Raw genomic sequence first — 13,661 nt, forward strand, 5'->3', positions numbered from 1 at the left:
GCTGAAGAGTCGTTCATCCAGGTTTCCGTGAGGAAGGCGACGTCTGGAGATGCGGTGTCGAGGAGGTTCCAGAGTTCCACGGCGTGTCTGTGGACGGAGCGGGTGTTGAGCAGGATGCACTTGAGGTGGTTGCTGTTGTCCATCTTGGTGGGCGTGGTGCTTGTTTGGAGGCAAGAGAAGTTGCAGGATCGGCAGGCGAAGGGTCCATGGGTGCGTCGCGGGGACGCTCGGTAGCATCCGGGGGCTCGGGCGGTTTTGAGTGCGATGAGCGTAGCGAAGTCGTAGATCCTGCGGGGGGGCTGGCGGGCGCGGGGACCAGGGGGTCTGGCGCTGGGCGCGGTCCAGGCGCGGACGGGCGCAGACGGGCTTACCTTTGGCGCACCTTTGGCACTCAGTCGGCGCTCCCGCTGCGCGCGTCCGCTGCGCGGTCGCGGAGGGGGCGTCATAAATAAGGAGCCGGGAGGGAGGGTCAGCGGGAGGCGGGAGTGGGGTGGCCAATGGGCAGGGAGGGGGGGCGGGACTGAAGGAGGTGGCGGGAGTGGGAGTGTGCGCCTGGGGCAGCGGCGCCGAGAAAACGGCGGGAAAACCGGCGGGAAGCGACGGAGCCCAAGGAGTGACCAGGTAAGTGGCGGTGGTCAGCGGGCGTGAGGAGTGAAGGTAGCGGCGTGGGTAGCGACCAGGAAGCAGCAGGCGTAACCTGGGAGGCGGAGGCAAGATGCAGGCAGCGGCGTCAGGTAGGTGGTGAGGAGCGGCAAACAGGCGTCAGGCAGCGGAGGCAGGTAGGTAGCAGCAGTGGGAGGGAGCGTCCGTCTGTGAAGGCACAGGGGGTCGCCCTGATTGAGGGACAGGGGGTCGCCCTGATTGAGGGACAGTATGGGGCAGCACCCTTGGAGGGGCTTCTATATGTACGACTTCAGTGCAAGGAGATGCTCCCTTAATGGTATCTTGCCTGGGGCATCAACCACTGTCTCCTCCCTTGGTACGGGATGCTATGCCCATCACCTCTTTCCAGATTAACAGGCCCCAACATGACCCTCCAGGCCCATCGGCCCCAGCGTCGTCTCTGTCTGTGGCCTTACTTGTGCCTCGGTTGCAGGGGGCACAAGCAGCCACCTGCAGCCCCTCGATCCTGGCCAAACTTCCCCTTGAGGCAATATCAGCAACCTTCCGCCGAACACTTGCCTCTTGCCCCCAAGAACCTTCTCACAGGCAACAGCAGATAGTGTGCTCTCCTTTGCTGTACCAGGCCCACTACTCCTTGTGCACGTTGGTCGCATCGGAGTCTCTGACAGACCACAGATCTTCTCGCTTGGGTGTAGCATACAGGCCCTGGGCAACCCGTTGTCTGTCTCTGGCCCTCACAGCCACGGGTCCGCCATGTCACGTGGCCCACCAGTCCCCCAAAGGTGGGCCCGAGAGACCTTGACTCACCTCACCAGCAGCCTTGGGGCATGCCGATGCTCCCCTCACAACAACTCAGGTGAACCTGCGTCTCCACAGGTCGCAGGCCACACCGGGGTTCACTGGACTTTCCAGTGTCCTCCCTTGGGTTTGGCAGACCAGACCCAGATGGCCACATACCCATCTCCTGCCCTTGCAGCTAGGGGTCTTCCACATTGTGTGATCTACCACTCACACACTACCATGCGGGAGACGGGGCATGAATAGCCACCAGCGGCTTCATGGCACACTGATTTACTGTTCCCTGTGGATCTACTCTGCTGGCCTGGTGCTCACGCGTTCTCCCACCAGCGTATTGCAGGTTGTCACAGGAGTTTAACCCGACTGTCTGGTCTCCCTGACTGTCCACTGGTTATGCCACTGCTTTCCCTGTCTCTGATGCACAGTAGCTGTCGGATAACAGTGGGTTTCTGGGGATGCAGTCAGGGCCTCTCATAAGTGCTTTTTAGGCGGTCCTGCCACGTCCTTTCTCTAGCCTCTTTTGTGCCTCTCAGTCAACACCTATTCTTCATCTTAAATAAAAAAAATCTATTCGCATCCAAACTGTAAATTTTCTTTTTTATTGTGATTCTATTGCTATGTCTAGCATTTATCGTTTGAATGTTTATTTATTGCTAAATAAATACATATCCTTTCAATTTGTTTACAGAGGAAGACATTGTACATGTATTCCCGAGAGGCTGAGAAGTTCTGAGTTTAGCTTTCTAGTCAAAAAATTGGTATTTAGTTGAAAGTAGCACTCTGTTTTTCCACCTCCGAAAATTAAAGTTAACCCTCCCAGGTTTCACTAGGGTAACCTGTAGATGGCATGTATATCCTAGCTGCTAATAATGATGTCACTGACTCTCTTATCAGCATAGTGTAATAAAGTTGAAGCTAGGCAGACTGACATTTATAGACAAAAGGGACGAAGGACATCGTATAATGGGGCATCAGTGATAGTGGAGGGCTGCAGGAAACTAGATGTAGCTCCCAAGCTCCTCTTTGAGTGAGAGTTGACTACAGCCTTATTCCAGGATTAAAGTTGTGACTACGATTTGTGCTCTTTTGGGTAGATCTGGATGCAGTGTTCACCATTAAACATTTTAGGTTCTGTCTGACAGTGGGGGCTCGTCGGATACTGGGAATCAAATTAATGCATTTCTGCACCACAGGAACCTCTGTGGGGCATTTTGTAGCATTTTCACTGTCCCTACGAGTCCCTGGTGCTTTACGTGGCTTATTATCACCGAATAGTCACTTTCTACCCACCTTGATGCTAGCTGGTTTGGTTACTTTGCAAAATATCTGCAATAATGGACGATTGTATTCACCATGTTAGTTTAATTCGAGTGACACATATAGTAATGAAAGAAGAAACCCGGGCTCGTGCTCTAAGCTGATGCAATCAGTAATTGGTTAAAGAGGTGAAGTTGATTGTCAGAAGTAGTTTTGTAAAAAATGTGATCGTGCCTTGCTTTTCGAGATGTTTTCCAAACCGAGATCATCCATGAAAGGCAGGCTCAAAGAAACCAATTCTGCGCCGTCTAACACAAAGTAAATTGCTTTAACACTTGGCAGTAGTGAGAAAAGATTACTGTGGCTGCCTGAGAGGGACTTGTTACCACCATATGAACTTGTGTACTCTGTACTTACTTCTTCTAGTGCCACTAAGTACTGGTGAGCATATGCATCCGCTATCCATGATTTGTAACAGTGCTGTACTGTATTATGTTGCAGGAATTATACAGCACTCAGGGGCGGTGAAGTGCTTGCCCGCATGGCTAGCACGCTAGATCGTGTAGGGTATATGGTTGGAAGCTGTTGATTTCCTTTTATCCTATGTGGGAAGGGGTTCCATGTAGAGTGCAATGCAAGCCCTAGTGCGGTCATTGCTGGATGAGACGCAGCGCTCAGCAGTGTGGTGGATGGAGAAGTGTCAGAGAGAGGCGCACCCTCTGTGGTTTTCAGTAAGTTGGTGGCTTTGAACACCTCTGCAGGACCCCTTATGGGATTTCTTATGACCTTTGTCCTCTTAGCTGGTTGCTGCACTTGGTTTTCCATTCTGAGATATTGTCTTTACGGTTTATGATCTTGATCGTGCATACAGTTCCGGAATATTTCTTTGAAATGGAAAATAAGACTTTCAAAAAAAGTCTGCACTTCTGTCTGTCCGCTGCAGAACTCTGCTGCCCCCTAACCGCGGCTGTTTACTTGTGCAACACAGGGAACAAGAGACCCGCTGTTTCTGGCTGGCGTGACGTTCCCTGCGGACTATCCCATCTATGAGGAGACGAAAATAAAGCTGACGGTCTACGATGTCAAGGGAAAGTCTCCAGAAACCGTGAGTAGGACTCCTGTCTGTCTGTGCTTGTCTGCATGTGAGTGTGTCCGGGTGGGGACAGTCTGTGTTCCTTCCTCTGTGTGTATTTCTGTTTATGTATATGTGTCTGGTGGGTGTGGGTGCTGGGATCTGCAAGTAAATGTGTGTCCTGCTGGGATGAATGTTTGTTTGTGGTTTGTGTATCTATGGGTGGGCATGTATTTTACTTATTTAGACAAGATTGGCTTCTCGTGAGATCCCTGTGTTGTGTTGAAACCGGAGGTCACATAAATCCGCACTGGTGAACACAAAGGTTACTTTATTTTACTTCTGCATACTTGTTTTTGCACATACAAGGCTATGACTTAAACAGCAAAACTATGGTAGATCTTGGAGAGGGGAGAAGTCTGCGTGAGCTTGGTTGTTGGTAGACAGGCATCAGTGACAGCATGAAAACTATCATATCTCCGAAAGAAATGTGTACACTCGAGGCTCCCCTTGAGTGTAAGTGGTGCATGATGATAGTTTTTGTCGTTGCTGTTTTTGACCTCGTGCATCTTTGCAGAAGGGTGCCAATGCACACTAAATAAGCTGGAATCATGTTTCCATCTGGTTTCTGTGAACACCTGCTGATTGGGGCGCTGAGGACATTTACGACATGTCATATTTAACTTCCATCTATCAAACACTGGAGTCTGCATCAATCTCGCTGTAGTACGCCACGTGGGATGTAGGTCACACGCAAGCGTGCATTTCTCTTGGAGTGTGACCAAATTCCTTTGCTCAGATCATCTGCTACAAATGAGCCACACATTCTGTGCGCCGCTACAGTGTACGGATCACTTCTTTTTAAATGTATTCCTCACCATCATTTGTGGCCGAGGGCAAGGGTGTTCTCTCACTGTGTTTTTAAAACATTGATAAAGATCATTTACTTTGCCATAACCTATAAGGAGAGTCTAGATTTGTTTTTCATTTCATTCAAAGCCCGTCTGTGACGTTTTTCTGAGGATTGGGATAGGAAGTATTTCCAAACTATTGCAGAAATAATGCTGTTAGTATTTCGTGCTGCCGGTAACAGCTTGGGAAGTTTCATTTGTTTTTCAGAACAGATATGCTATTCATGTAGTATGTTTGCATTGGTGAGGAAGCTTGTTTTATGAGTATAGTGTGCTCTTGATTGCCGCCACAGCTCTTTTTGGTTGCCCAAAAGCCTTCTCTGCTTGCTCGGCAGCTCCTCTCAGTTCGCTCACAACATACTTGACACTCAGCATGCCTCATTTGCCATATAATTGTTCTCATTAGTTAAAAAGGACCCCACCGTTGTCCAGCTTCTCCTCTTATTTTCTTCTGAGTTATAATTTAATTTATGACCGAGTCACCACTTTATTGCCCAGAGAACCTCTACAGAATCCTCAAAGCGCCTCCCTTTCCTTGCAGATTCACTCACTCAGCGTCTCTCTCTTGGCTGCCTTTTAGAGTCGGACCCGAGACCGTGCATTGCAGCCGGTTCAGATGGAACGGACCTACAAAAAGAAACTCACTGACTCCTAAACTGATAAGATACACCATCCATTGCAGTTTGCGTCAAAATACAAATGCAAAAAACATACAAAAGACCAGTCATTCCAAAAACAGGAGCGTAAGATCCTGCACTTGAAGAATGGTCGAAATAAACACGCTTTGTCCCCTTTAAGAAGCTCTTTTAATTTGCTATTGAACAGCCTGTTAAATCCCTGTTATTGGACCGCATACTTTCCTATGCACAAAGCATATGTGCCCTGATCCCAAGGGGAGCAGATGGCGGGGAGGCATAGACACCAGGCGTGAGATAAGTGCGGTCAGTGCCTGCTTCACATAGGTTTCCCTGATGCCGCATGCGTCACTATTTACTGTGCATTTTCCCCTGGTAAATCCCAGCAGTTGGGAGCTGCTGACACCCCTGTGCATACTGGAAGGATCAGTGGACTTTTGTCCCATAATGCAATAGTCCTGAACAGATGGTTGCTTTCTTGCACTTTCCAAACAACCTTCCTGGTGCTGCATTTTAACAAACGCGTGTACCTGACGGGCTGCTGCTGGGGAGTAACGTGAGTGCAACAGTGAGTCAAAGACCAACATACGCTTATTGACTTATTTTCTAAAGCACTTATTTTTGGCATCACCACATTTCAGAAAGTACCAGTCAGCACAATGCCGCACTAAGACATCTACATTTTCACAGACTAGAACAATATTGTGAATGTGTTTTCTCTATCACGTCATAGTTCATATTGTTACACACGCGTTCATTGGCGTGTACCCACAGCATTAATTGTATAATGATAAAGTTAATAATCCGAGTGACATCTGAACCCCCCCCCTGCAGCCACAGCTGCAGCATTCATTGTTTACTTAATACTGCAGCTTCGGGTTTGCTATGTTCAGCACTTACAGAACAACCCTCGTGTACCGATTCGGAGGTCATACAGGACGCACAGCCCTAGATTTATTAATGTTCTTGGGGGAAGCTTTGCACGATGAAGTGGTGGAACCGAGTGCTGATTATCTTGAGCATGGATAGAGTCATTGCACGTCGACAGTTGACGTCACTAAAGAGGCAAATGACTGTGAGTTGGAGCAACAACCCCACTGATAACGGAAGCGGAGGGGGTGTCACGCGTCGGGATTTCCAGGCTAAGCCAGCTCTACGAATTTAGAGTCACTGGGCTGTGCCTGAAATCCTGGCAAAAAATGAAGCCAGGTGCAAACAACGGATACGCAGAATATGCTTTAAATGGACAGGTACTGCCAGGTACTCAGTTTGGAAGGTATAATACCGGCACTTCTCAGCACTGCTCCAATAATTTCAGGCACTCCTCAGCAGCAAACAGGTACTCTGGGACGAAAAGTGCCTGCACTTCGATCTTTCCTTTTCAAGCACTGCCATTGACCAGTTGTAATTTGCGCACAATTTTTGAGTGGAGGGTGTACCTCGAGTATAAATCTGTTCAGGGCCATAGTTTCATGGGGGGTCTTTGGGGTGTTACACCCCTCTAGTAAATGTATTTTTGGGAAAATAGGTGGGTCCAGGTGCTTGCACTCGGGTATGGCGAAGTGTCTGTCGGATTTCACCAGGAAGTGTTCCATACACACAGATAAAAACGCACACACACTCTCTCTGTTCTAAAAAGTCTTCAAAATATTGAGTTTTCTCTCATTTCGAACCCGTCCACTGCCCCTTTAGCCCCTCTGATGCACCCTGCCTGTCATATTACGTACTTTAATATTATATGTCAGCTGATTTTTGGAAAATCTGAACCTCACAACTTCCCAAAATTGCTGACCAAGCTACGCCCCTGAATCTGGTGCAAGTTGCTTGGCTATGCAAGAGCATAATGGTTAACATCGTGCTAAATTGGCAATTCTTTGCATGCATAGGGCCAATGGCATAAAAAGCATGAAAGTCTGTAAATATGGCACTGCACAATTTCCCTCCATTCACCCTATGCAGCCCTGCAGATTTTACCCCTGCTGTGATGTTCGATATCACCGATTCTATGTGAAACCTTTCTCACAATAGCCCATTATGTTGTCTAGACCTCATCCTCCTGTGCATGTTCTGTGTAAGAATATCCAATCAGGAAGCACAGCATCCTTACTTTCTTTCAGTTACGGAAGTTTGACATTTCAGGATCAAAAAGAAAATGTGATGTGTAGTATTTTGGTATCTGCTGCAGAGTGTGATAGTGGGGTCTAAGCCAGAGGAGGAGTCCTCTTAAATAGTAGTTTCCTGTGGGATTAAGGTACAGTATTGTGTTTTGGTGCCAAATCGACTTTCGTGTTTCACTGCTATGCTTTTAATTTACATTTTCACAGACACAATGGCGAATATATTACAACGCTGTCGCTAACACTACTTATGATTTCATAAAATGTATACTTGTTGCAGTGCAATTTACTTTGAAGAAAGTAGTGTGTAGAGAGGACCAAATGGTGTGAGCCTACCCCCTCAGAAAGAGGTGCCAGACGAAAAATTCAGTGGGTGGGATTAAATTATTTTTTTCTCTAACTTTTCTCTTAACAAAAATAAAACTGGATTTGAATGAATATACCAATTCACCCTGAAAAAAATCATATTCCACTTCAGGACTGATGGCCATTTCTCGGATTTCTGGCAAACAACAGGGTGATACCCAATTGACCCTTTTAATACCTGGGTAAGGAACAATAAAGAGCAAGCAACAAAATGGTACAAAAGGAAGAGATAAGAAAATAACTTTGGTCAAGAGCACACTAATTGACTCTATATCTAGTTTATTAATCTAGACAGATTTTATCAAAATATTTGGACTTTCCTGCATCAGAAATGACCATGGACCTTAATGGAAGCAACAAAACAAAAAATACAACAATACAAATATACATAAATTGAACATGTGCAGAACGTCACAAACAAGAAAAGACTAATAAACACAAAAAAGTTAACCCCTAAACAAACGTATAATTTTCTGTTAGTGTCCTCCTAATAATTTCAGGACGAACCACTGGAAGGAAGTCCACAGAGCGCGCTGCGACTCAACAAATTATTGTCGGACTTTCTCAGCACACTCAACGGTGAGTAACCACACTGTACTTATTTTCAGGGACTCCTCCTTCAAAACCGGGTCTACGCAATTGCGTTTCGGCCATATATTTTCCTCGGCCTCCTCAGGACAGGGTTAATACAAAGAATGTACACACAAGTGGTAGGGTGGCCCGATGGCCCGATGGACGCTCCTACGTGCGGGTCATCCGGGTCCACGCAGACCAGCGCCGTAAGGATTGCCGAGTGGAGTGGCTGTGTGTTCCGGACTTTTTAGTCGGACTTCTTTTAAAGTAGTAATCGTTCTGCAAATTATACAAGTCGTTGCCAGCCAGTGTAAGCAGGGAGGACTTCCTGGTGAAGGAAGGGTCGGCACCCCTTGTGGGTATCTGGGGACCCGGATGACCCGCACGTAGGAGCGTCCATCGGGCCACCCTACCACTTTTGTGTACATTCTTTGTATTAACCCTGTCCTGAGGAGGCCGAGGAAAATATATGGCCGAAACGCAATTGCGTAGACCCGGTTTTGAAGGAGGAGCCCCTGAAAATAAGTACAGTGTGGTTACTCACCGTTGAGTGTGCTGAGAAAGTCCGACAATAATTTGTTGAGTCGCAGCGCGCTCTGTGGACTTCCTTCCAGTGGTTCGTCCTGAAATTATTAGGAGGACACTAACAGAAAATTATACGTTTGTTTAGGGGTTAACTTTTTTGTGTTTATTAGTCTTTTCTTGTTTGTGACGTTCTGCACATGTTCAATTTATGTATATTTGTATTGTTGTATTTTTTGTTTTGTTGCTTCCATTAGGGTCCATGGTCATTTCTGATGCAGGAAAGTCCAAATATTTTGATAAAATCTGTCTAGATTAATAAACTAGATATAGAGTCAATTAGTGTGCTCTTGACCAAAGTTATTTTCTTATCTCTTCCTTTTGTACCATTTTGTTGCTTGCTCTTCATTTCTCGGATTTGGCATGTAGTTGGAACGTGTTTTTTTAATACACTTTTTCCTGCTGCTGGAAAAAAAACACCCTGGGCCCAAGAGGCTCTGCCCCATGAACACTTTCCACTGCATTAATGTCCGCGCAGAGCGCGGCTTCCAGTTACAGCCTCCACTCCCTAAATGTGCTGTGGAATAAAGTCTCAATTGTGTGTTCTTTGGATATATAAGAAAGAGGCGAGGCTTTGAGCATTACGGAAACGATATGTACACATGTATTGGAAGCGAGATGGGGCGGTATGTAAATTCAGCAGAAAATCCTTGCTTATACTGGAAGAGTCTAGTGGAAAAATCAGTCATTTTGCAAGAGCATTTGAGTACGTCTTCGCTTTACCAGACATATTTTATTTTCATGTCCTCTCTATGCAGGAGAACCAGGGTGTATTTACTTATTCCTTTGGAGCTTTAGATTACTCACCTCTCTTCGGTGATAGGTTGTAAATTCATGAGAGTTCACATCAGTGATCTGGATACAGTGTTCGGGATGTTGTGGGCAATGTAAAAGGATTTACCTGTGTTTCTTCTTGCAAGAGTACAAGTCCTACAGCGTCCGCATGTTCCCACTGATTGTACCAACTAGTCTACTGTCTCCTCCATCCATGCCCCCCTTTCTCTCTGGAGTTGAATTTTCATTCTAAAGCAATTATGTTTTTTATTTGCTCATGAACCTACCAAATATGTAATACAAATCTCAAATACCACCAAGAACGTGCGTCTCTTTTAAGAGCGATGGGCTGTAGAACAAGTAGCCCCTGTTCAACTGTTTCTCCTCGTTGTATTAGTGATACTCCCTCACGTCTAAAGCTATGAGTTGAAAACATTTCCCCACACACTTCTGCCTTTTGTAGGGCCTTGTAGAAAAGGCTGGGTTGTAGGCTTTGTCATTGACCAAAATCATGGTAGTCTCCTGCCATCCTGTTAGGCGAGTGGAGACTGTGTATTCAATGCAGAATGCAGTCCAAGTCCATATTGGTTTAGAGGGAACAAAATGTACTGTTAGATATTAAGAGAGTTTCTGTAAAAAAATCAGTGGCTTCATTCGTGTGCCCCCCAGACATAAAAATTTATTTCCGCCCATAAGGTTGCATGTTTAATCGCTGCTTACCCTGAAATGTGTTTGTTGCTAAGATAGCAACACTTACCTGATTATGCGTCTTTGGCGCTATGTTCTGATAAGAGTGGTGGGAGGCCTGACTAAAATATTTGTCGGAGGTGCAGAATTTACATATGCATTCAGACAGGCATGACTAAAGGGCTCTGCTGGCTGGGGACTGTGAAGTGCTACTTGGAGCCCTGTGTGCCTATATGGCATATCGGGGCTATGTTGGATGTTCGTAGTGTGAACCATGTGAAGTGTTGTGTTCGATGTTTGTGAGTGTGCATTAAGAGGCATTTCTACATTCATTCGCACTATGTTTATGAGTTTTTCTTCGCAAAAAGTGGGCTTTCATCAATGTTTGTGGGCCTTGGTGTGGAAGGTTTACAGAAGACCTTGACAGGCTTGCAACCAGATTTCGATAACCACATGCTCTCTTTCCTCTTCCTTCATGTATATATACCAGGCTGAGAAGCAGTGAGCTGTAATGTTTATTTTTATGCCCTCTTGGGGTCTCAGTGGCACCTTATTGCAGTTCTTAAACAAAACGGATCTTCTTGTCAGACCAGCCCTCACCATGGTGCAATTCTAGTGTTGCTCTTTAGAAAGAATATCACAGTTTGCTATATTGCAAAGAGTACATAGTAGTGCATTTCCTGTCTGTACAGAAAAAATGAATAGGAAAAAAGCACTATCTGGTGAATGTAATGCAGGGGAGATTAGTCTTTTGTCCTCTGTCTACATCTTTATAGGCAAAGCAAACTGATGACGTGCACTGTGGAGTGGAGGATATTCATGCCCATTCCTCACCACAAACCTCTAAGTACAGGCATCATGGATCTAAGAAACTGACTTCTAGAGGCCTGCAGCCGTTTCTGCTCAAAACCAACAAAAGGACCCCAGCCAGGCCAATCGATGCGTTGAGAGGCCGCAATGTAGATACTGGGATGGCAATGTTTGTTCATATATTGGGTGCAATGTAGAAACCTGCTTGGGAATGCCACTTTACACAATGGAAAAGTGAGTGCATCTGCATGCACATGGTTCTCTAAGAACCGGCAAAAATGAAGATACTTGCTTAGGAATAGTGCTTTACATATTTGGACAGTGACAAACGTGTCATTGCACGCGTGCTTTGCATATTGTCAACTTGTTGTTATTTTCATGGCATTGGCTTTTTGCATTCTATCAACAAAGTGAACAGTAAATAGTACATTACACATTAAAGCTAGGTGTTCCAGAGGCACTTTGCAAACTAAGGGCATTGTGAACTGTGTCATAATTTTTTTTCTGCTTTGGAGTTTGGAGCACAAAGTAGACCCGAAGGTATCAGAGCGCTTTACATGAGCCCAAGCTGTGTTACAGACAGACACATTCATTTTTTTTGTTCGGCACGGGGAGATTAAGAAATTTGCCAAAAATCACTGGATGTTGAACCAACACCAAGACTCAAACCTGGTTCCCCAGCTTCTAGGTGAACTGCTCTAGCCCTTAGGTCGCATCCCCTTGGAAATTATGTTCTACATATGAAGTATTGTGGATACTTACATGGAAATGACTACACAATGGGGGCTATGAGGATAGTGGCAGGAAATGTGTGCATTGCCAGTGGGGGCTGGTGAACTTGGAAAATGGTGGCGAAAGTACATGTCTTAGATCCAATTTAGTAAGCGAAGTGAACAATCCCCATGTCCTTGAAAGGGATTTATAGGGGTCTTCTTTCTAGAAACTTTGAAAACAGCCTGGGCTTGGACATTTTTTTTGAATTGGAAAAACACTTTTTACACTAGCTGTGCAGCCATCGGCTAACTTTTTGAGTTGGAAAACCAAGCTTTGCACTAGCAGTGCATCCCTGGGATGTTTCGAGTTGTTAAAAAATCTGTACCTGCAGTGTAGCCCTGGGGTGCCTTTTAGAACACCTGAAGCACACACAATTTTACTGGGGTATTTCAATAGTGAAAGGATGATTTTAAAAGGTTTCAAATGTAATTACAGTTTTTTCTTCTAAGTGGACATCATAGTTCTTTAATGCACAAGTTGGGTCTGGTTGCTTGGTATGCATAAGCAAGACAAATCTGTTGATTCTGCCTTATCCACTCAGCCTTTCATCTTTCAAGGTTGAAAATCCTTGAAGAAGGTAACAAAAACATGTTACCATTCAGAGTCGCAAGTGGGCGACCGTTATGACCTACAAATACTTATGTCATAGCAACTCGTTTTGCCAAGTAATAACACCTGGGCATTTCCCCTCGTTCATATTTGCAGTAATGTCGTTGTTACCATTTTTATAGTGCACAGTTTGTCACTGGCATGTCATCACTGCCCTTTCCTGTATGTGATTTGGAACAAGTATTCTAAAAGTATGTAACTCTGGGGCCATTAGGTCAGATACGTATACAAATCTCAATGGAAGTCTATATTTTAACATCTTATCCCAGCCGGAATGTTGCTTTTTAATACTATTTGTTTATACAATTTAATTTAGGGTTTTTGACAGAGCGTGCAAACACCAAAGGGTTCATGGCACTGACAAATCTGTAAATATACTGTACTGACAAATGAAAAGTGTTTTCTGTTTCTTGCTGAAAGAGGAGAGAAGGGATGGTGCAGTGGTGGCAGGAGGAATATGGAAGTACCACTAAAGTGCAGACAGGTCTGCTTGGAAAGGGCACATCATTTAGGATTTTGGAACAATCTAATAAAAAGGCTCAACAAAAAAATTAAATTAAACTGTACTCCTGTTTACTGTCTGTGAAAAATAAATCGCCTCTCCGGTTTCATTATCAGACATGGAACTTGAAGCAGAGCATTTGCCTGGAATCACTCAATTTAGGCGAGTGCAGGAATTAAAATAGGTGTCTTCCGATTTGAAAGTCGGAGTATGTCCCACGCACGGGTTGTTATTGGTGCATGGTAACAATAAAAACATGATTAGAGGGAGAGAATGCTATGAGTGAAACATCGAAACGCACCTACTGCAGTTACAGAGAAGATCCGATGCTTTTATAATATACGGTCAACAAGCGTCTCGGTTTGTTTACCTTTAGTGCTTGCTAGAATTCCATAGCTATGTCGGAGTCTGGCAGGCTGAGCTGTGTGCTCCTATCCAACTGCAAGTGGGTCTGTTGAACTCCAGACTAGAAGTCAATATAGGGCTGGGTCTAAACCTGCTTGTCCCCACTCCAACCTGTCTTCTGATAGGGTGCTTGGATAGCGGTCTGAAATGCCCATCCGCCCGAGC

General features: G+C 45.4%; 1 protein-coding gene across 2 annotated transcripts in view; it reads left to right on the plus strand.

Moving 5' to 3' along the window:
- The window catches only part of INPP4B (inositol polyphosphate-4-phosphatase type II B), a 2,419,090-nt gene that overhangs the window by 369,495 nt on the left and 2,035,934 nt on the right, over positions 1-13,661 (plus strand). For both annotated transcript variants that reach the window (XM_085641585.1, XM_085641586.1), the window contains exon 4: positions 3,668-3,784. In XM_085641585.1, coding sequence (XP_085497711.1) covers positions 3,668-3,784 — 117 coding nt within the window. The remainder of the gene's footprint in view (positions 1-3,667; positions 3,785-13,661) is intronic.

The sequence above is a fragment of the Triturus cristatus genome, chromosome 2_2 (genome assembly GCF_964204655.1).
Source record: "Triturus cristatus chromosome 2_2, aTriCri1.1, whole genome shotgun sequence".
Lineage (NCBI taxonomy): Eukaryota > Metazoa > Chordata > Amphibia > Caudata > Salamandridae > Triturus > Triturus cristatus.